This window comes from Lissotriton vulgaris, unplaced genomic scaffold (assembly GCF_964263255.1).
Source record: "Lissotriton vulgaris unplaced genomic scaffold, aLisVul1.2 SCAFFOLD_919, whole genome shotgun sequence".
Classification (NCBI taxonomy): domain Eukaryota; kingdom Metazoa; phylum Chordata; class Amphibia; order Caudata; family Salamandridae; genus Lissotriton; species Lissotriton vulgaris.
Genome location: NW_028251383.1, coordinates 479323 through 503930, shown reverse-complemented (window position 1 = coordinate 503930; position 24608 = coordinate 479323). Strand labels below are relative to the sequence as shown.

The following is a 24608-nucleotide window of genomic DNA, read 5'->3' as shown; positions in this document are numbered from 1 at the left end:
AGTTTCCTGCAAAGAGGTTTCTCAGTTTTTGTTTTTCTATAAATTCACATACATCATAAAAAAGCATCTCTTTCCTATGAGGCGCCAGTGCAAGGAGTGCACAGTGACTGATATAGGTGTATAAGGAGACAATTTCAAAAGAAGTTGGGTCACTCTGTTCTTCACATCTTCTTCATATTAATGGAGTTCTAGAAGCTAGGGCTAGAGAGGACAATAGTTTCAATAACATGTTTTTTTTCAATCATCACGAAGATCTAGCAGGACCTTCTCAATGATCCTGATGTACAGTAACAACATAGTAATAACTAGTCCCGGTCCGTGCAGGTAACAGCGGTGAGGCCCAGCAAGGGGGTATTTCAAGGGACAATGCAGAGGGAAAAATAATTATTTATTTAATTTTCCTTCTACAATGTCCCTCTACATTGTCCCTTTACATCATCCCTTGCTAGGCCCCACGCCCCTCTGCTGTTACCAGCACGGACCGCGGCTGGTGATAAAATTAACATATTGTGTTGACTTGCAAGGATAAGAACAATTTGGAATGTCAGAGAAACCCAGGATTTTTTGCATAGTAGTAGGCAGAAGTCTAGCCTAGAAGACAATAAGTCATAAGATCAAGAACTTGAAGAGTTATGTATGATTATAGACTGCAGTGTGAGGGAGAGCTGTGAAGTTGCTTGTGAGGCCCTGAGTGTATGGTACAGCTGGAGTGTTATGATGTATACTGTGAGTTGTATGGGGTGTACTGGACATAGAATGTGTGCTGGGGCATTTAAAATCATTTGTTGGATGCTAAGTAAATGCTACAAGGCACAATCATAGTGCAGTGTGGTACATTGAGTGTTCTAAGATGCAGTGTTAGTGTAGTGAGGTGCAGCTTGAATGCTGTTTTTTGTGTGAATACTGTGATAAGGCGTGAGTGTGGAGGTATGCATTATAAAAGTTGTGTGCTGCAGTAAGAATGCTATGGGGTGGAAGGTGACAGCAGTGGAGGGCAATGTGAAAACTGAGGGCTTTCATTTTAGCACAATGCAAGTGCCGTGAATTATGTTGTGAGTTATGGATGTAATGAGAATACTGACTGTGAAGTTTATGTGTTGTTGAATGGTTATAGTAGAAGTGTTGTGGGGAGCAGTGGAACAACCTTGTTCTGAGGGGCGTGTGATTGAAGTGCACAGTAATGTTGTGAGGTGGGTGCTGTAGAGCTCCATGTGAGTCCTTTACATGAGTAGACCCTGCAAACCAAGAGTCCTTTACTACTGTGCCACCATCAACCAGTGGAAAGTTTTTCCCTCTTGGCAGATAGTTCTGGACTTAGAATCACATTAGTTTGTATGGACAGGGTAATGCCCATGTGAAACCCAGAGATTTGGGAGATAGTGAAAAAATGCTTAAACCCTATCAACAGCAAGCTCCCACAAGCACACATCAATAAGGATGTTCACTCTCTTAATCAAAATCTCAAATCTAGAAGGAGCATTGTGTGATTTTCAATAGTTTTGATGAAAAAGTGGATTTTGCTGTGGAACTATATAATATGATGAGCTAGTCAACTGCAAGAAGTACAGAGTAACTAAAACCTGAATAGGATATATCATAATATCTGGGCTAACATGTTCCATTTCACATTCCCCTAATCCAGGTGAGATGTGTACAGACAAAGTTGGCGTAATGTATTTATGTGTTTATGTGAGTGGATGCGTCTGTTGGCTTGTGCTACTTGTGAATGGACAGTTTTGCATGGTTTCATGAATACGTCTTCATTGAAATTCTCAGGAGGAGGACCCAGGCACAGAACTATATCAGCACCACACACAGACAACCTGCCTTCTGCTTGCTTTAGGAGGGCTAGGCAGTGACTATCCTACTTCCAGGACATTGCCTAAAAGGCATATGTGAGCCATATGTTCTTTGGAATCAGTGGACATGTTACAGTCATTAGTGCTGAGCTAGATGGAAATTGTCATTAACTCACAGCTCTTATGATGTCAGGAGATGCAGAGAAGAGGAAACAAAATCACAAGATAGAATAGACAATAAGGAAAGAATATCTGCTCAATTGTCGCATAAGATTTGGTTATAATTCAGAGCAAGTCTTTTAGGCAACCTGAAGAAGGACTAAATGTGTCTCATTCACTGGTTAAGCAGGACTGGCCGAATAACAGTAGATTTAAGGTTAGGGTTGAACTAAGGAGTGGAGTTCATTGAGAGACATATTAAGAGTAAACATTAATCAAAATGGAATCTCTAGAACCAGTGCTGGAACTTTATGTGTGAAGTTTGAACATCCAAACACATATGTTGAGTTAAGGAGGGAATGGAGGACATTAGAAGGGATGGAAACATGGGTTGCCTCAGTGGTGAAAGACATAGAACAACGGACAATGCAAGAAGAAACCAGTCATAGGATCAGAGAATGCAGGATGCAGTGTAAAAGTGAAGGAAAAGTATTTGATCATATGTTATGTTAGAAAATGAAAAGGTAACTTCTTTGTAAATATCATTTTACATTGTACAACAATACTATATTCATTCCGTTCATAATTAAACCATCTAGTGATTGAGCTTGGATAAGTATTTAAAAAGGTGGGCTCTATATAACTCTTTATGAAGTTGACCAAATTCCACACTATCATCTCTAGTCTCTATTTCCCACCAGAAGAGTAAGAGAAGAAATGGCCACTCCAGGGAGAGACCTGGCCGATAGAGTGGATAAAAGGCAAGCTTTGAGGTATTCATATACCTGAGCAGGTGGCACAGCATTCTCCCGGAGGCGTGTAGGGCTCAGAACAGGACAGCTTGCATGTTATTTCTTCACAACTCACTTCACCACGCTGAGGGAGAAAAATAGTCCCCAATGAGTGCAGTGATAGGTTTTAGGAGAGAGGGAAGAGCAAGGAGATATGAAAATGAAGGTTCAGAGAGGAGGAGATTAAGGTGGCAAGCAAGGTACAGAGAGCAGGTGAAAGATAACAATGGGGAAGAAATACAATGGATAAGGGGAGTGGCTAGGAAGAATCACAAGAATATATGAAAGGGAGAAAAGATGGAATGTAGTGAAGGGTGAGAGGAGTGTTAGAAGGAGGTGATGATAGAGTAGAGAAGGAAAGCAGAAAATAGCAAAGGTGAAGTGAGATGCAGAATCAGGGGAGTATGCGTGCACAGAGAAAAGGAGGACTGTAGGCATGAAAGAGAGGTGGCATCTAAAAAATAGAGCAGGCACCTGCATAGTAAGGAAGAGGGACATGGTATAATGGTTGGGCAGAGCATAGGAAGGATGAACAACACTGAAACAAGAGTTGAATCCAATAAGCAGAGAGTAGTAATGGGACTATAACAAAAATGTGATGGAAAAGGAAGGAAGTTAAAATATGGTCCAGATTATAAGAGGCAAAGATGAATGTGAAATAGAAGATTTATTTTCTCGCAGCAGAACATTCAATATAATGTCATAAGGTGAGCACGAGACTATCTTTTCTCTTCATCACATCTCACCTCTCATTTCTTTCTCATGTTGCCTGCCTCTCTCCAGCCAATTGTCAATTTCTCTGCCTTCCACCCTTTCCTCCCTTCATCATGTCGCAAATTCATCCCAATCATGGACCTTTACTAACCTACTCACCTGGCAGGTGCACTGTGTGCAGGGGTCCTTCTCCATCAGGAAGGCTTGTCCATCCAGGACCTTCCTCCCTTCGTATGTACAGTCTGCAGAGGGAGAGAGAAAAGGTCTGAGAGGCCAGAATGAGGCTACGTCTTCAACAAAGAATAGTGGGAGTTATTGTCTGTGGTTCTGTACCACTCTGAGTCCAGCATATTTTATTTTGAAGAGCTTGCTGATAAGGCCTAGACACATTTCTTTCTTATTTTTCTTCTCAAACAGAAAGATTCTTCTGACCCCCATCTTTTTTTCTTTGTATTGGGGTACCGAAGAAACTTCCTTGATCCCTTCTCCCATCCCCACCCCACATTTGGCACTTTCTCTTCCACCACCTTACTGCTTTCTCTGTTGCAAAAGGCAAGGTATAACACAAAGGAAATGCCATTCTAGAAAAGTACCACGAAAGACAGGTCAGTGGGCAATACAAATGCTCTGTTCTTGCCTGCTCCTCAGAGTTTCTACACATACTTCCTGTATTGTTTATGTCACTTACAACATTTCAACCTTTGAACTTTAATGTTCTCTGCTGCAATTAGACTCCACAGCAGTGGGACATAAGAAGGAAATTTGAAGGCTAAATGTGGCCCTGTTCCTGAGGTGAGGGAGTAAGATCCAGGACAGCAAAACAGCACAATGTGAAGTTGCCTTGGACTCCAAAATCACTGTAGGAACATCTCAGCTTTTCCCCCATAATAAATTTGCACCCCCAGCTCCACTTGGAAATGTTAATTACACTTGGGGAGGGCAGTGGCTTTACAATGTAACATTGCAGCAGGCAAAATGTTTTGCAGATTGGGCATGTAGATGAAAGTTTATAAATGAGTTCACAAAGATGAGTGTTGCATCAGTATGATTTATTCTTGCAGTACTCTTGGCTTACTCAATAATCTCAGGAGTAGGCCTGACTTACTCCTGTATTCTCCTGTAATGCAGGACTACTAAAAGAGTAAACCACAGCACAAAATCTGTGAATGGGGTCTACTGAATGTTTTTTTTTAAATGGAACCCGCTATAGGAAACATTGATCACAAACTAAATTATTGCTTAACAAAATTTCACCATACTTTGGTGCTGCATGGTCCTTGGCTCCATTTGGTGCCTTTTCCTTGTTTGGTATATTTTCATAGAGTTGTTTTGAATTTAGATTTAAAAATGAAGTTTTTGAGTATAACTCTGTAAAGGAAGAGGACAGTTGCCAAGTGTCTGCAGCCCTATGTTAACATTACTAAAGGTGGAACTGGGTGATAGGGTTAAAGGAGTTCCTTAAAGTCACGTATTTTTAGGATTTGTGTTGTAGCCACTATTGACACCCTTGCTAACATTCATTTCTCTTAAACACTAGTTTAAGGGTATTTCCTGTTGGTGTTTAAGGATAAAAATGATAAGTGTGTCTGGTGAATGTGTATGAATAAGAAGGACAATAGCTCCTGTAGTGTTTGCCAACGGGCATAATGCCCATACCAAGAGAAAGTTCGTTTTCGTCTGATGTTTATGATAGAGTTGTCGGACCTCTGGTGTGTATGACATCCAAATTGATTGACGTCACAACACAGCCATGGCCTGAAAATTAACTCTTCTTTCATAGAGATTCAGGGTACCTTTACAACTTTTTCAGGTCATTATGAGGGTGTTTAAATGTGTCCACAAACAGAATGACTTTCTGCGATTGCATTTGCTACAAGCGAGTGCTGTACAAGTTGAAAAACCAATTGGAGTATCTAGTGCTGTGGTCTGAAATCTAATAGATCAGAGGTCATCCATTTACCATTCGTTGTTGAGGAATTTGTTGTTAGGCTGCCTGAGAGGAATTGCCTATTAGAGGGCATGAGTCACACTTCTTTAATTTTAACCTAGATTCTCTGATGAAGACTATCCAAAATGAGTCTACTTTTGAGGAACACTTGAGGTTCTTTGTAAAGGAAAAAAATACTTTATTCAAATTAAGGGCCTCATTATGATGGAGGATTTTCCGCCTCATCCGGGCCGGGGGAAGCCACCTCCGGCCCGGAGGAGACGGAAAATTCTCTGCGGACTCACCAAAGACCCACCGCCGAATTACGATGGCTGGTGGGTCTTGGTTACTGTCCGCTGCTTTTCCGCCGCGGTTGGATTACAACCACGGCGGAAAAGCTCTCATTTGGCTGGCAGTGTCTATCAGACACCGCCAGCCAAATTAGGAAGCATTTGTAAACATGCTTTTCCGCGGCGGTTTTTCCGCCGTGGAAAAGCATGTGTATTTTTGATTTTGGGGGCCCGTTGTGGGCCCCCATGGTGTTGGCGGGTGGGGGGTGCACATGGGGGGTACCTATGGTACCCCCCAGCATTTACTTGCACAAAGCGGCAGGCACCGCGCGGTGCCTGCCGCTTTGTGCATGTAAATGTTAAACATGCACTTTTAACATTGCGGCGGGTGCTGCTTGAAGCAGCACCCGCCGCAATGTTAAATATCCAGGATGTGACCGCCAGGGTGGCGGTCACATCCTAATCGCACATGAGGGAACGCCGCAGCCCATGCGGACGTTCCCTCATCCTCTGGGTTCGCGGACGGACGCAAGTCCGTCCGCGATCCTAATGAGGCCCTAAGTTTGGGAGTGGTGTGCTAACTTCACTTTTAATAAAGAAGTTGATGAGATTATGGTCGAACCAAGACAATAGGTAATAGCTTGAAATGAGGAGTGTGCACATCTGAGAGAAGAGCATACTGGAACTGTGATCCGTTCATAGGTGATCACAATCTGAGCGTGCACAATGTAGGGGTTATTTGCCCAGATACAAACTATAACACTTTGAGATGGCCAGCATGTACAAGGCCAGTTTTAGGGTGTTAATGGGAAAGGAAGAGTGTATCTTTTAAGAAGATGATACAAGCCCAACTCACAAATACAGTCAAGTCACATAGTACCCTGACTCCAACATGGATGTTTTCTTAGCCAACATTTAGGAGTCGAGTCTCATTGAGTGTGTTAGGTTTGCATCTGCTTTTTTTTAACAGTGTGCCTCTTCTACGGCGGAGACACAAATGCATGTCTCAGTGTAATAAGAAGCAACAGGACAGCATACACTGTAATCTAGGAAAAAAAGTGAGAGGACTGCAAACACCTCCACCATGGACAGAGATGACAATAAAAGACAGAGGCTAGTTTGCTGCCTTGCTTAGAACATGGCATCAGAAGTGAGTAGCCTGAGTAGTGACATTTGGCAATAATAGCAAATAGACTACCTCTTGAATTCAGATTAGCAGCAAACCGCGCTGCTAAATTCAAGGAATTATAGACTTACCCTCGAGGACATGAGAACACTGATACTTATTGATGTGTTAGGGATATCACTGAAACTTACCGCTGAATGTAGTTAGAACTGACATGTAATCCTGCGCCCATACCAACATGCAGATTCAGTCATACGTATAAGATAGCAAACAAACGACCATTGAAAACACTTCTCCAGTGACAAGTATTCTTGCATACAGGACAGAATGTAGATTGTCCCATACACAGAAGACTTATGAGCATATTTAGGGTTTGCAGGCCACTAACCTCCTTACATCCTTTTTCCAACACCTTGGTGGTGATCCACTTAGCATATTGCAAGGCATTTCTGTTGAAAGTACTCCTATTGAGGTGGTGGAAGCACTCAGCTAAAATACCTTGTATATTACCCCACTATATCATTGGCAGTCCGCCTTGCACGGTTTCTTTGATTTTCCAAAAGCAAACTTGTAAAATGAGGGTTTGTTTCTGTTACCCAAAAAAACAAATGTCCTGAATGATGTAGAAGACTGAGTCAGAGACAGGCAACGAGTGGCCAATGCCTTTGCAACCTACTATACTCACCTATACGCTCCTGCCCTCATTGCCACAGCTGAGGAGTCTTGTGAATTGCTAGCGAGCCTCCAACTCTCCAGACTCTCATGCTCAGATAGGACCCTCTTAGAACAGGAACTTACGGAAGCCGACAGGTTGCGCCACCTCTTATGCACATGTTCCTTGACAGTCGTAAGATGGGTATCTTGCGTAGGGATCAGAGGTTGGCCAGTATAGTGCTCATATACAAGGATGGTAAGACACCGGAAGAGTGAGCCTTCTATCAGCCGATCTCTTTACTAAACACAGAGGTCAAAATGTTTGTGAAATTGTTTGCCACTTGCCTAATACGGGTGAGTCAGACACTCATCCAGCTGGACCAGTAGGGCTTCATGCCAGGAAGGAACACCTCACTTAACCTGCTGAGATCATACTGTGTTCTAGGCCGTGCCGTGGATTTCCGAGAGAATGCCCTGGTACTATTACTTGATGCACAGGTAGCCTTCAATATGATTGAGTGGCCCTACATGTTCGAAGCCCTGAGCAAATCGGAATTCGACCCTCATTTCATGACCTGGATAAGACTCCTATACCCTGACACCCTGGCCCATGTGATGGTGAATGAAGGCATGTCCCCCGTTTTCCGACTCTGCTGCGGCATGAGACAAGAATGGACACTTTTGCCCCTTATTTTCGGTCTTGTCTTGAAGCTCTTGGAGACTTGGATTCGAGGGGACCCCCTCATCAGGGGCTTGCAGTGGTCTACTGACTGGGAGGACAGGATCTCCCTCTATGCGGATGACATCCTGTTCTATGTTCTATGTCGCAGACCCAGTTTTTACCCTTGACAGGGGGCGATGGTATCCTTTGCCGGCTACAGAGTAAGTACCAATTGGCATCCACTGAAACCTTGCGTTATCTTCAAATATGTCATGCCTTGTCTAAGGCAAGGATCCCTCTGAATCATCCCTACTCGAAGACAGATTATTAGACAGCGATATGGTCAGGAAAGCAATCTCTGTCACTTATAAAAACTGATTAAGAATTCCCTTGATACTCTGGCACATCCATGAGAACACTGGCATAGGGATCTAGGGTTTTGGAGATGCTGAATGGCCTGAGGCCCTAGCGTCTCTCAGAGAGGTCGCTATGCATTCAAGGTTTCTTTAAGTGCAACAAAAAATTCTGCATTGAAGTTATAATAAAATGCACTACCATGGTGAAGATGAGTAGGACAGAGACCGCTCCATGTAGCAGACAATGTGGTCAAGTGGAGAAGTTTTTCTACATAACAGGGAGCTGCCCAGTCCTTCAGTCCTTGTGGGAATCTGTGGTCACTTGTCTGAATAATGAGTTTGGGGACACGAAGAGGTATTGGCAAAGTGGTGCCTCCTAAATATTTGGGATGCAACTGACCTTACCCAAATGAAGCAGATCAAGATGACTATGGTGTTGATGGTGGCTAAATGCAACATTGCATGAATGTAGACGGCAGAGCTGGACCCAAGTTAGAGTGACTGGGAGTGAGATATAGATTGGTGCATGCTGGCGGGGAGAGTGGTCTATGAAGGTAGGGGCGGTCCGAATAAATGGGCCAAAGTCTGGGGAAAATGGAATGCCTACCGTGGTGATATATGTGCTGCCATTGTAAGTGCCAATCATAATGTTCTCCACCTTGGGGGTCCAAAGTTGGCAGTTACCTAATGAAACGTTTGTTTGGGACGGAAGGGTCCTGGATGCTGTACTCCTATGTTCGTTTTGATGCCAAACTGTGTACTGTGTATTCTCTATTGTTCTTTTGTTTATCTCCATACCATGAAGAGATCTTTACAAAAAAATGTCCCCTATAGGCAGTGAATTTTCTCCCTAGACATTGGGCATTTTTAAAATTTTCGTATTGTTGACCTCCAAGGCCAGCTGCATGGCAGACCAAGACAGGAAAATTCTGTGTCTAATAGCCCACCCAAAATATGGCAGGCCTTATGGCATAATATAGCTGGTGGTGAATGGCGTTAGCAATCAGCCACAGCCCTGTTGTAGTGGCTGAAGATTTCTGACAGCAGATTCTTTGCAGAAGCCCTGCCAATACCTAAATTGACCGCCTACACCTAAATACAGGGAAGAAGTAGCATTTATAAGGCAGATGTAAATTGCTTCATATTTAAAAAGACAGCTTATAGGCTTACATATAAAATAGGGGCAACAGTGACACTTACCTCTGCATACAGGACAGCACTCGCCCTCTGCATGGAATGGGTACGTGCAGCTGACTGTGCACTCAAGGGGTGAACATGCTACAGTGCCGAACTGCAGCAAAAAGACAGGAGAAGGGAAGAAGGTCAATTCTACTCCTAACTTTAAAAAACCTACATTTCGCACAGTGGGATAAATCTAATACTGTGCTCCAAATATCCATATTGGTTATCACAGGGAAGAAACTGATGACATAGCCCAGCACATTTAATGCTCTTATCTTGAAGAAGGCCAACCATAAAAAGATGGCCCAATCATAAAAACAGCAGTCAACCAAAGGGAAAATATATAACTACAATTCTCAATAGATGCCAGGCTCTCTTTAAGTGTAAGGCTTGCAATGCTATAATTTGCTTCAACCTCCAGGAAGAGACAGCATGACAATGCCTACTTACCAGGCAGATGCAGGTCAAGCAGGGGTCGAAGGGTGATGGAAAGCTCTCATTGTTCTGAACAACTGCGCGACCATAAGAGCAGCCTGAGAAAAGACAAGAAAGAAGGGGATCCTTACTGTTCCAGTGCAGGTCAGCTATCATAATCTACGCAACCCAAACCCATGGCAGAAAGTAAAACAATATGTAGCTCAGTCACTATTGGAGAATAAGCGACAAGATTTAGGGACAAGACCTGATATGTTCTGGTCACAGTCTGAAGACTTAACAGTACCAGACCTAAATACTGCTATTGTGCAATCTATCTCTCTAGGTAAGTGCTGGCAGTAGATGGACTCCTCAATTGACCGCCTTGTTCCAAATATCAATTTCAAGAGATACTTTATTTCGGCATAATAAGGCAATAAAAGCACAAATAAAACATGAAAATACTGTGCAATCAATACAGCTTTTTCAACATTAACATTAAGCATACACATTAAGATATTTGATCGATAAAAAATTGTAAGATAGAATAAATATCCTAAAACAAATACAAGTATCTCAATCATTCTATACAAAATCAAGTATTAAAAAGGCGAAATCTAGGGTCATAGTGGGGAAGTAGGGTGAGTTAGTTGGACTTGCTCTTTCTTTAAAACTGCTTGGCGTATACACCACATTGAAAACAGATAGTGGCACACTGAATATGCAATAGGCATACTACTATCATATTTTAGGATCCTAAAAGCCTGTGAACAATGGGAAGTTCCAAGATTCCTACATAGCTGTCGTAACCAGTGATCTCTTACTTTCTTATATGCTGGACAAAAAAAACAGTACATGAAGGTCAGTCTCCGTACATTTATTGCAGGTCGGTCAATCTTTTGTGGAGCTGCCCCCCCACTTATAAGTGACGGCACGTAAGGGAAGTACACCATGTCTGACCTGCAAATAAAGTTTTTTCGCAAGAGAAAACTGTATATCGTCCATGATAGGTTCTAAGCTATATTGCAATTTAACTTATAGGAAAGATGTTGTAAGTGTACCTGTCCTTGGACCCCTCAGTAGTAGGTTACGATTATGATCCTCGAAATTCTTTATCAAAACCTTCCTAGGTGTTAACGGACACCTAGCTTCAGCACTGTCCCATAAATCTCCCATTCCAATGGATATCAAGGAATTCTTGATGTGAGTAAGCCAAGATATTTTACTGGCTCCATTAAGGTTTGCCACTTCCCTCAGTTCCTCTCTATACATAGATAGTTCTGGGGTGCTCCATAAGCGGCGCCAGAATAGCAGGGGTCTGAGGGCAACCTCCAGTGCAATTGGGCTAACTCCAAGATCCATTCGGAGTGGGGTAAGTGGTGTGCTATTGGGAAGTACTAAAAGTTGTCTGAGGAAGGAGTTCTTGATCTTAGCAAGTTGTTCAGATGACCGATGACCCCATATTTCTGCCCCATATAAGGCAGCTCCTCTGGCTTGTGCCTTATATATTTCCAGCATCGGCCCCAGCATCTTATGAACACACTTCCTCTGCTGTTTTGCTAGCCCCCCTGATGTTTGAGCCAGTTTAAAACAAACCTTCTTAATTTGAACACCCCACTCCATTTTCTCGTTTAGAGACATTCCCAAGTATTCACATTCTGGGACTTTCTCTAAAAATTCCCCAACTAATTGGGGATTGGGTCGTTTTGAGTGCCCTGCATTGAAAGCTATATATTTGGTTTTCTGAGTGTTAATTTTCAGGCCCTTATTCATGCAAAATGAGTGGAAGATGTCCAAAGCCCTTTGTATGCCCATCGGTGACCTCGACAGCATGAGAGTATCATCTACGAACATCAAGGCAGGTATCTTGTGGCCCGCTAACTTAGGAGCATCTATATCCCCTCCTGCTGTCAAGGCCCCCACTAAGCCATTGATAAAAATACAAAAAAGGGTCGGAGCCAGAACGCACACCTCTCTCTATAGGCATACGATCAGTGAGCTCTCCGTGCTTACCAAATCTGATTTGGGGGGGAAGTTATGTTCATGCAATCTTTTCAGAATGTGGCATAAGTATGGGGGCACTACCAAATCTAATAGAATAACCCATAATTTCTCCCTGGGAACTAAATCGAAAGCCGATTTTAAGTCCACAAAGATCATATAGAGGCTGCAACTCTCCAGGATTACTGTTTTCCAGAACAATAATTACAACCTGAAAACCTGGTTGATTGTGGACATTTTTGCTCTAAAACCTGCTGGTAGGTATTCCACAGATGCAATGCCCTTGTGCCAGTGAAAAAGCATCTGGCACTTATGTATGCTTGAATGTCAATTAACTAAACTTGAATCATTTGCAGTCATTGATAGTGCAGACTGGTGATCATTCATTTTACTATTAATATGTAGTGGGCATGGATCTGCAAATGTAGAGATTGTGCACACACATTTTGTCCACACAGGTTTGACCTAGTGAATGGCAAACTGAATCTTGAGGTGTATGTGAATTCCGGATAATTAAACATGACATGGAAATCTATATATGATTTCGCCTATGGACTGACAGTGACTTATCACAATGCAGGGTTTGACATTGGTTCTATACAGTATGCAGAATGTGAAAGGATAATTTCTTTGTAAAACATTGGTTCCAATCTCAACCGTCCAAGATACTTTATATAATAGAATCAGGTGTGAGTGATGGTGCTATGTTACCGCGTCAGTGCAACACCTCTTGCTGCAGTACCAGGTGATGAACTTGAATGCAAATTTCATCCTGGCTGGTCAAACATCAGAAGAGAGACACATCTTTAAGAAGTCTCATAATCTCTATAAACACAAATGTAAATGATAGTGGTTAAAGCTTTCTAAGTGCACTTCAATCAAACAGTTGCTATTATTGTGAAACAAGCCCATTTCACGATTCTTAAAACATATTTGTGAATAATATATATGCTTGCCTGGTTATGGCCAAATGGCGGGCATTATTAAGGGAGTTAGTATTAGTAAAAATTTTGCAGATGTAATTCACAATATATATATATATATATATATATATATATATATATATATATATATATATATATATATATATATATATATGTATATATATGTTTTCCAAAAGCATCCTTCGAATGAAAGCGCACTCACGCACCAGCTTAATTTCAGGGCAGGACTGCATTTATTCATGTAAAAGGTTAAAATCCATAGCCTTACGCGTTTCGGGGCTCCAGTCCCCTTGGTCACAGGCAATTGACAAGAAATGGGGCAGATTTATGAAAGCAGGCATGTGCAGCACGTGACTTTTAAAAGCTCTTCAATTGGCCACATTCAATTACAACACAATGCTGCATGCTGGTAATGGAAGTTCATGACGTTTTGGTAACGTTTTTCATGTCTTGCTTTTAGTATTACCTTTAGTAGGCTCTGTCCCATTGCAATTTTTCGTCCATTTTACAACCCTCCAGTGGGCCCTTAGCATGAATTGCAGTCATTTACACAGCCAGCCAGTATTCCATCAGCCGGAGACCTCGAACATTTCTTGTGTCTCCAGATGGCCCTCAGACGTGAGAGGTGGTGCGCTTTCGCGGCTGGAATGCCGCCGCCTCAATTTCGTTTTCCAAAAGCATCCTTCGAATGAAAGCGCACTCACGCACCAGCTTAATTTCAGGGCAGGACTGCATTTATTCATGTAAAAGGTTAAAATCCATAGCCTTACGCGTTTCGGGGCTCCAGTCCCCTTGGTCACAGGCAATTGACAAGAAATGGGGCAGATTTATGAAAGCAGGCATGTGCAGCACGTGACTTTTAAAAGCTCTTCAATTGGCCACATTCAATTACAACGCAATGCTGCATGCTGGTAATGGAAGTTCATGACGTTTTGGTAACGTTTTTCATGTCTTGCTTTTAGTATTACCTTTAGTAGGCTCTGTCCCATTGCAATTTTTCGTCCATTTTACAAACCTCCAGTGGGCCCTTAGCATGAATTGCAGTCATTTACACAGCCAGCCAGTATTCCATCAGCCGGAGACCTCGAACATTTCCTGTGTCTCCAGATGGCCCTCAGACGTGAGAGGTGGTGCGCTTTCGCGGCTGGAACAGAGCCTACTACAGGTAAACACTTTGCAAGACATTTTCATTACTAAAGCAGCACGAACTATCATTACCAGCATGCAGCATGGTGCTGTAATCACAGATGGCCAATAGAAAATCACTTACAGGTCACGTGCAGAAAATGCTTGTTTAAATTAAATTCGGCTCCATTACATGTCTTAATGCCTGTGACCAAGGGGACAGGAACCCCGAAACGCGTAAGGCTACAGAAAATATACTTTGCACATGAATAAAAGCAGCTCTGCCTTGAAAACTTTGCTGGTGTTGGAGTGCGCTTTCACATCGAGGATGCTTTGCTTAAAAAAATGAGGAATGCGGTGGCATTCCAACCGCGAAAGCGCACCGTTTCTGATGTCTGAGGGCCATCTGGAGACACAGGAAATGTCCGCAGTCTCCGGTTATGGAACACCAGCTGGCTCTGGAAAAAACTGCATTTCGTGTCAAGGGCCCACTGGAGGGTTGTGAATTGGACTCAATTTGTGTAATGGAACAGAGCCTACTACAGGTAAACACTTTGCAAGACATTTTCATTACTAAAGCAGCACGAACTATCATTACCAGCATGCAGCATGGTGCTGTAATCACAGATGGCCAATTGAAAATCACTTACAGGTCACGTGCAGAAAATGCTTGTTTAAATTAAATTCGGCTCCATTACATGTCTTAATGCCTGTGACCAAGGGGACAGGAACCCCGAAACGCGTAAGGCTACAGAAAATATACTTTGCACATGAATAAAAGCAGCTCTGCCTTGAAAACTTTGCTGGTGTTGGAGTGCGCTTTCACATCGAGGATGCTTTGCTTAAAAAAAAAATATATATATATATATATATATATATATATATATATAGCAGGGGCGTATGGCTAGAAACATATGAATGGTTGAATGTTTTATGGAGGACCCCTTCTGCTGTTATTTCAATGCAAAATAAAAAGTAAAGAGGTAAGCAATGTTTATGTAATTTGTTTGTTGTGATCAAGAGGGCTTAAAATGACAGAGTATTGACTGATGTCCCTTTCTTTAAAATGCATCATTGTGTCAAAGAGATGCAGTTCTAGATTATACATTTGTTACAATGGCTTTTTTGCAGTGCTGCAGAGAAGTTATTTGTTCCCTGCTCAGCAGCGATGACTAGAAAGAAGGAGTCAGGTGGTAAATTTATATAAACCAATTAGGGAAAGTTCGGAGCAGTAAGAACTTTTGCTTCTTTTAGATAAAATACTAACACAATGAAGGCAATCACTCCATCAATTCTTTCTTTATTCGTCCTCCAGAAGACAGGTCATAAAAGATATACCATATTAAAAACATCATATAAAAAATCATACACGTCTCAACAATACAAAACTCATTTTCTATTTAAAAAAGAGTACAACAGCAAGCACATACTGTAATTTTTCACGGAACTAAAGTGACAATGCAAAGCGATTGGGTTCATAAGTAGCAGCAGATATTATCTAATAGTGCAAAAGACAACAGCAGCCATCAATAGCAGCAAATAAATAACCAATAATACATGAATAATAAAAATCAATCCTATAGAGGAGTTAGCAGCAGGGGTGGACATTTTAGCAGCAAAACAGATACAATCCATACAGGGGAATGGTAAAGTGCATTGGAAATAAAACATCATGCTTTTTCTCTTTGCTAAAATACACTTCAAAAAGCTCCCAACAGCAAAGCAAACCCCATGGTTATTGAGTTGCTGCAGAAAATACAAAGCCACATTGCACTTGGAAAATTTGTGTCTGCGCAAAAGAGGTAATACAAATTTCCTGGTAAATGGAAGATAAAACTGACAAAAAAAAGACAAAATGGTTTGACTCGAATGTTCATCACAAGGGCAGACAGCAATAGATTCCGAAGAATACTGACCCAAGGGAAAGTATACTAATCACCGAAACGCCCCCATCCTGAATCTAGTCAACAAATTCCTTTCGTGCACATTATTTACATATAGTAAATATGGGGCAATATAGTGAGGTACATGTATTAGGCATTAATCTATTGGACAAGCGGAGTGATAGCAAATGGAGGGGTCCAGATGGTGCAGAGTCCCTGATAAGTAGACTACCAGAGGTTCCTGGTTGTCTCATCAAGTGCTGATAAAAGAAGCCAAGGGAGACTATCTTGATGGAACTATTTTTGACCATTCCCATTCTAGCTTTGTACAGTATTTCCTGGAGTATCTTTGGCGAGCGGAAATTTACAACAATAACATCTCCATTTTTCCGCAAGCCCCTGCCCCCAATGTCGCTCACCCGCCTGGCCATAAAAATGTCTCTTGAAGTATCCCACCTACGTTGGTTACTAAGAGCCTAGGCACGTCAGTCAATATGACAACATATGGAGCTGATGCTGGTGGAAGGTCTATCACAGGAAGAATAGCCATGGTTGTTGGAAATGCTGCCGGGAAGTAGCAGGTAGAGATGTTGGCAAAATTTCAAGTGGATGGGAAGCACACTTGCTTTGTTCAATGGAAGTAGAAGTAAAATGACAGGCTGAATACTGGGTGCAAGTGGAGATTGGAGTCCGAAGATCAATTAAGGCAAATAATTTTGGAACAAGACAATTATTACGACTGTAGTCAGTAACAATTTGCTACTGGTTTCTGATTTCTGACTGATATACACACATGGGATTCCCTATTGTGGGACCTTAAAGTTCCAATGGGCCAGATAAAACTAAAGTTTTTGAAGAACAATAAGTCAGCGAGCTCCAACTCTTGATACACTCCTCATCTAAGGAACATTGAGGTTCAATAAAATCAAAAACTAAACTTTATGGAGACAGATGTACATGCACAATGATTAGGGGTTATGGTGGTACAATTTCACCTGTGTCCAAAACAGCGCTGCTGAGCATGAACATCAATTCAAAATGATATTGTGCATTATCAGTTTTATGTTGGTATGTATGGACAGCGGGGTAATGATGTTGCTGGAATACGCTGGGCAGCATAAATGCCTATGGCCTCCCCCTTTACCATTGGGTTGGATCAGTGCTTTGTGGACAGAAGGATTAGCTGTGACAGGGGTGAGTGCAGAGAAGTAGTGGATAGGCTATGTGAGAGAATGGCCCACTTGAGAGTAATACGTGGGTCGCATCACAGAGTCATTATTTTAATTTTCCACTTTTTCTCCTCTACCAAAAGCAATAAAAACACTGATCACAGCCAGGAGGCCCATTACAGGGCCAAGAATGTTGAACACATGTTGTTGATGCTACAGCCAATATGCACCACTGGGTGTCTGGGTAATTGTGATATGGTGCATCTGTGTTTTGGGTAATGTGTGAAGTGACTACAAGCACGTTTCTTTGTGTTCAAATTCAGACATACATGAAAAGGACGATGCAAGTTGACTCCCGAAGGGACATAACAAACCTGTCAGAAGTACCTAGTGTTGAATGTACCAATTCTTTCACAGCCAAACGGATCGTCTTTCAGGATACACCAGGTGTACTTCTTTTCTAGTTTTCCCTCACACACCTTACTTAACTGACAGACTAAATCAACAGGTGAGTGTTTGGGACTATAAGGGAATCACTATTCTCTGTTCTGACAAATGATTGGGACCAAAACGATCCTCTCGCAGAGGGCAGAAACATGTTCAACATGCTAAGCAGTCCTTCTAGCAGTCTTTTTAACCATTTGATAGGAAGGGAATAATTGAAACTCACACAAATATCTTTCACTCTCCCTTTACTCGTTGTTGCGCTGGACTTCCTCTTTGAATAGCTGCACATTATTCTCTCTTCCTCAAAAAGGAGCTGCAGGATAAGCCCACCATGTGGAACTGGATGTTTCAAAAGTGATGAGAGACTGATGATGAAGCATGTCACTTCAGAGAATGAGGGCCCTGGTCCTTTTTAGGCAAGACCATGGGTCACCCACCCTTGGTTCTCTTGGTATCTGTTACCAGTGCACCAGTTATATTGTGCCAGGTGTTGTGATATTAGCTAGTATCTTGAGAGGATATGGCTGACACATTATTATGATGTATCCTATCCTTTCCCTTCCCTTAATTGTGCTATATATTCAAACTATCCTTCCTTGCACGATGCACAGCATAAAGCAGAGGTTGAGAGGTGGTTATTTTTTGACTAGCATAAGATTTGTACTGGAGGCATACCATTTCCGTTACAAATTCCAGTGTGTAGAAAAACTCAGAAGGGTCCCACGCATTGGATGTGACACACATGTAGTGCCTCTTTTCTATTTTTGTTAAGAAGCGATCACATTTTCCTTTGTTTGCACCTGCATTAAGTAGGCATTAGTTTTTGACTATCTTAGTAGATTAGGTATTGTGTTAAAAATTGGGTGTTTGTGTTGAACCCCCACCAATAATGCTCACTTGACACAATACTGCGCAAAGCGTTTTGGCGCTGTAAAAAGGGCACCACTGTCAGAGATGGATAATAAGAGCATGTATCATTTTACCCCCTTGGAATTACTCTAGCACTGGCACAAAGCCCTAATAAGTCTGGACCAAAGGATGTTGTACATGTTTTTAGATTAACTGTTGTTTTTAGCTTCATATTACTTTTCACACTATGAAAATAGTGAAAATGATATGCGATTCTAAAAAAATATGTTTTATTCATGATTATAGTGGTTTTAATGAATCATGAACAGTGAAATATTAATTAAGGTATTATTCTTTGAATACATTACCATGACTTTGAAGCATCTTTCTTGAAACTAAAAACAAATACATGTTTTAACTGCAAAATACTGACATGCCAAAAACTAAACATGGAAGGCCAGAAACCTTTAATATATTTTCACAGGCTCATTAGATGTTTTTTTTTTTAAATGTGCCAATCTATGTCTTTCAGACTTGGGAGAGACTGAAATGTGTGCTTATCTCTTGGTAGCCGTTCCTCATATGCAGTACCCCTGGCGATGCAAAACACGGCTGATAACCTCACACACTTGCTGGCTGTCTTTGCCTGAAGTTGAATTACCTGCTGAGCAGTCTGGGCAGCACTGGCCTGGCACTAGAATTGGATGTGAACAAGTCTCCACGCAGTCCGTTCTCTTACAAGCCACAGAACTGTCTGCCTGAAACCAAAATAAATTAGAGGTGTATGATACAATCAAATCACCAGCCACCATTAATAATAACCCTCAGTGACAACACTCACCCTCCTCTTGAAGTCACTCATGATTCATTAACTCCCACCCTAGGAACAGATGCTCTCTCTTTTGAAACCTGTACTTTACAACCTGAAAGATGTGACTGCACCGTCGCAAGGGGATGTCTGGGGGTTCATAGGACCCCCTTTTCCCTCCTCTAGAGGGCTGTTCTCAGGGGGCGCGCTGACAGTGCGCCCCCTTCTAAATAGCGCACTGTCAGTTAGTCTCCTGAGAGCTTCTTTACCTCTGCATCCCCTGTCTGTAATACGGCGTGGGCACTAAGAAAAAGGGATTCCCTCATTTGCATTGGGTACGTCCCCATGCAAATGAGGGAACGCCCCCTGAAGATAGCACTGGTGCTTTATGTGCACTATCGGTATTACAGAACGCTCCACACAAGTGTCTGCGTCCCCTTCTGTAATACCAAAGTACCCTGGGGTGTGCAACGTGAGCATAAACGCTTGTTGCGCCCCCGGGGCACTTTGTGTAATATGTCCCCAGGTGTCCATTACCCTACAGGCTCCTAAGTGGGTTATTAGCCCACAGTGTATGCAGTGTTGTTTATTTAATTCCCATAAATTTCTAAATGTATCCTGAGGACTCATAGATGGGGCTTCATTGTGAACCTACATTTCACAAACACTTTCAAAGAGTTTCAATTCTTAGTACACAATCTTATTGAAACCCCATCTATGACTCTTTCATCAGGGATCCACTTGTAATTTGTTGCCCCATTATTCTACTCCAGTACAATGTTCCTTATGTGAAGTTTTTGTTATGGTTTTACCCAGTTTCATTTGTCTTCAAGACTCTAAATTTTCCAAACATCATTTCCTTGAACTTACTCTCAATGTCCTCTATTCCCAATCATCTGTAGACTCAATGTCGCCTGTGTTGCCTTTTAGTTCTTTGCACTGTGGCAGGCAAAATTATCAATTGTTTTGTATTCCTTTCTAGGGTGTTACTGGCCTAGTTACAATCACAAACTCTTAATAGAATAGTTACTACACTCATTTATCTGTGTTTAGGAGAACCTAGTGACTCACCTGACAGATACAGATTTCACAGGGATCTCCAGGGGACCAAATCTGCCCGATAGGAAACTCAATGCCATTGTCATCAACAGGACATCCTGGACAAAGAAAGAAGAGTGAATAGGGTTCTTAGTTGACTGTTCTCTTTCTGGAGATTGCATCATGTTCTAATAGCAAAAAGGATTGTAATTTACACACTTAAGGTCTGTGGCATTTCCTCCACCTACACTCAGGACACAGCTTGCATTCTGTTTCCCTGGGATTCACATGGCGAAGACTAAAATGCGGCATCCTAGGCCCCCATAAGTTGACACTGCAGTCATTCCAGCTGCCGCAGTGGTGAAGGCCCCTACTTATTGTCATACACTCCCCCTTCCATAATCTGCTACACATCTCCCTAAACGTTAAAACAGAACTCTGTGAAACCAGACTCCATGATGGTGGAGACTGTTATCTGTAACTCTTGGCTCTCCAAACATGGAGAAACCAAGTGTGACAGCCCATCAATAATGACTGCAGGCAAAGATTTTATGGAAACTACCTAGAATAACATTTAAAATGTTATATGCTTTGTTATAATGACAATGTTATGCAGAAAAAATTAACAAATTAATCAACTGAAAGAAATTGCTGGTGTGTACTTTGCCATGCTGATTTTGTGGTGCCAATAAACAGAATTAGTATTACCAATAGATTTTTCTTAGAAATCCAATTGATGCTTGTAATTTATTTACCCACCATATAATTTCCATCACTTGCCCCCATTTTACAAGGGACTTGTATGCTGTATCACGCTTGGGGTGGGCGAAAATTAAGCTTCGCTGGCTGAGTGAGCAGAGTTTTGCCCACTCGCCCAGTTCTGGCAAAACTCCACCAACCACATTGTGGCTGGAGTTTTTTCTCCCGCAGTGCTCACCAACATGAAGTTGGTGAGTGCAAGAGAGAATTTGTGTCCCCTAGCGCAGTTTTCAGGTGCTGGAACGCCTCCGGGTGAAATATCTTAACACCGGCAGTCGAGACAGGTGGTAACCGTTCGCGTTGAGAAAGCTGCTGCTCGAGTACAAAATCTACGTGAGTGGCAGAAAGAAGCAGTGCCTTCTGGTGCATTACATGGTGCTGTTCATGCTGATTTTATAGCGAGCAGTGCGATATGCCAAATTCTGCCTGCTCGGAGAACTCAGCAGAATCTTGCTGAGTTTTTATGTAGCTCCGCAGAATCCTATTGATTAAAATTTCGCCAAGCCCTATTTCACACAAGGTTTTGTTAGCTTATATTCTGGACTTGGGAGCTCATTTTCACAGCACTTTAGTGCATGTGCTTTCCTACAATTCAGTTTAAATTTGGTGACCCATCTTTATCACTCTTGCCTAGTGGAGTGGTGTGGCTCACTGGTTAGAGGAGGCAGACCCAAGAGCAGAGGACGGCCCGGGACCAGGGTTTAATTCCCGACGCGGCAGGGTAGTGGACCAGGGTCAGCGGACTCGATAATTCTCATCTCGGTGCCTACTCTAACCAGGGATCACACTCGGCAACTCTGGGCATTAGCTTGCCTTTTCTCCACAACGGCCCCCCACATACGCTGGGGATGCCTGGTTTCACCTTGGAGATACCCAGTAGGAACCATCTCACAGGGAAAGCCAGGACGGGTTCCCCAGTGGTCTACTGGGCAGAGATACTCCTTCGGGAGTCGATTCTAGCGCATTACAAAAACCACAATTAATTAATTAATAAGGCATACACTGCTCCCAAGGCCCAGGTGCATTACGACCCCATGCAATTGCTTCACTGCCCCCGATGCACACCTGACCATGCCGACTTTGTACATCTCAACTGGCTGGAACTGCACTGTTGTTCAGACCTATTGGATTACCATATCTGCTCTAATTTCTTCTATGTTAGAACATGCTATCAATTCTGATCCTCTTATGGCACTCCTGGGGTATGTTAAACCCTTGAACCCTGGACTTGGATGATTCAAAGCTATTGCCCTGCTTTTAGCTAAAAGACGTGTAGTTCTATTATGGGGAAGTAGTGCACTGCTCACTTCTGATGATTGGTTGAAAGATATGAAGTATTGGGATATTACCAGTGAAGTCTATGCCTCTCTACAACCTCCCCCCTCCAGGCTTAAAGACATTTGGGCGCTTCTCAGAGCAGATCTTCTGACCTTGGACCTGACTGTGTAGGATGCTGCTACTGGATAATTGAGCTGATTCTTCCTTCATCCCTTACTCTGCTTGTATACCACTGATTGCTGCAGGGTTGTTTGTTAGTATCAATACCATGATTGTTTGTATAAGATGTATTGTTTGCCTTAAACTTTAATGTACACTAGCCGTCTTTATATACTATTGCAGCACTGTTTGTTCTTCATGACAAATCAATAAAAACATTTCTCAAAAAGATGGAAATGAGATAAAGAAGAGAATGAAATGAGATAAAGAAGAGGAGACAACATAAAGAAGGAAAGGAGGAAAAGCAAAGGCGGAAGAGAGAAAGGAGAGAATGAAAGGATAAATATTAGAAAGTCTGAAAGAGCAAGACAAAGAAAGGAAGAGAAGGAAAGGAGAAACACAAGAGAATGAGAAGGCGAAGCAAAGGAAAAAAGCATTTGAAGTGCAATTGGTCTCACATTTGCGATAGTTAGAGCTATTGGCTTAGTAGATGAATGACTTTTACACATGAGTTTTGGTTTGGAGTGTAGTGGATGTATGCGATTTGGAGTGCAATTATGTTGGATGAATTGGAATTTTTAGTTGTGGAATTATGTGGGGTGGAATTGTGTGGTGAGAAGTGGATTTGTGTAGTGGAATTTTGTGGCATTGTGAATAGATAATGGTGACAGCTACACAGAATAGATAGAAAAGAAACTAGATAGGGAAAGGTAGTTTTTGCACGAAAAGTGAATGAACTCCAGACAGAGGAGCAGAAAGAGTGTGTGAGAGAGAGAGAAAGAAGGGTAGAGCGTAGCGGTATTAAGTGAAGTGGAATTCAATGTCATGGAGCGGAGTTGAATAATGTGGAGTTTAATTTATTGGTTTGTAATTATGTGGCATGGAGTGAAATGGGCATTCAAAAGATACTTGATGCTTTTGTGACCTTCTGCCAGGATAGAGGGTTGGAAATCAGTGCCTCAAAAACTAAACATATGGTATTGAACCCAAACACTAAACAGCGCCCAAACCCCCTGCTGGGAGTAGTACGACTGGAAAGAGTAGCCACGTTCGAATATCTTGGCGTGACACTAAATGAAAATATGACCTGGGAGAGCCATCAAACTAGGGCTAACCTTAAGTTAGTACAAACCACCGGGGGTATTTCCCGGATGATGACCGGTTCGACTTACCGCCCTCTGGGGGCCCTAATTCAGATATATAAGGCACAGGCAAGGGGGGCTATTTTGTATGGGGCTGAATTGTGGGGGCACATCCCATGTCGGAATTTGTCACATACAGAAAACAGTTTTTAAGGCAAATTACCGCACTTCCCCCCAGCACACCCCTTCTCCCCCTGAGGCTTGACTTAGGGCTACGACCACTTGCCGACGAGATAAGCCTAAGACCCATTGCCTTCTGGCGCAGGCTATGGAGCAGCGACAATCTCGCCGACTATAGGGCGGAACTGGTCGAATTATTAAAACATCCTAAGGTGCTCAGTATCCCCTGGGTCCAAAATATCCAGTCAGTTTGCATTGATATGGGGCTCCCTGAATTGTGGACTGTACCAGCAGATACAGCACCAAGAATCTCCAAGAGAGCATTGGCGAAGCTGTACCACGAGCACAAGAGGGTAAGGGCTATAGCTACTCAGACGGAGGGGTCCCTATCCTCTATATTCTTGCAAACCAAGGATCTTTATGCATTTGAGAAAGCTTTGGACCCTGTTTACCCCATACTCTCTAGAAAGTTATTCCTCCAGTGGAGATACAGCACACTCCCATTACGGTCCTTTTGCAGTACCTGGTCAAAAGTCCCTTCCACCAAGTTCTGTCCTCTTTGTGCTGACAAAGAGGAGAACGATTTGCACGTGATCTTTTTCTGCCCAGCATACAAGGCAGCAAGAAAATACTGGCTACTGCCCTTGATCAAGAATCTGGGTGGCAGGGAATACGGACCGATGTACAGGATTTTGAAAAGTGATGCTTCCGGCCCAATTGTCTTTGCACTTTCCAAATTCTTTACGAATGTTTGGCACACGCGTAGTCGTCTTTTAAAAATTGCTGGGTAGATTGTAGAATTGTTATTTTTTT

The 24608-nt window shown here is 42.4% G+C and overlaps 1 protein-coding gene across 1 annotated transcript in view; it reads right to left on the bottom strand.

The window, feature by feature from the left end:
* LOC147662925 (uncharacterized) overlaps window positions 1–24608 on the bottom strand; it is a 468727-nt gene that overhangs the window by 19682 nt on the left and 424437 nt on the right. Inside the window, exons 19-24 of the mRNA XM_086950793.1 lie at window positions 20371–20456; window positions 19153–19249; window positions 10110–10192; window positions 9678–9768; window positions 3623–3705; window positions 2744–2834 (exon numbers count right to left, since the gene is read on the bottom strand). Coding sequence (XP_086806919.1) covers window positions 2744–2834; window positions 3623–3705; window positions 9678–9768; window positions 10110–10192; window positions 19153–19249; window positions 20371–20456 — 531 coding nt within the window. The remainder of the gene's footprint in view (window positions 1–2743; window positions 2835–3622; window positions 3706–9677; window positions 9769–10109; window positions 10193–19152; window positions 19250–20370; window positions 20457–24608) is intronic.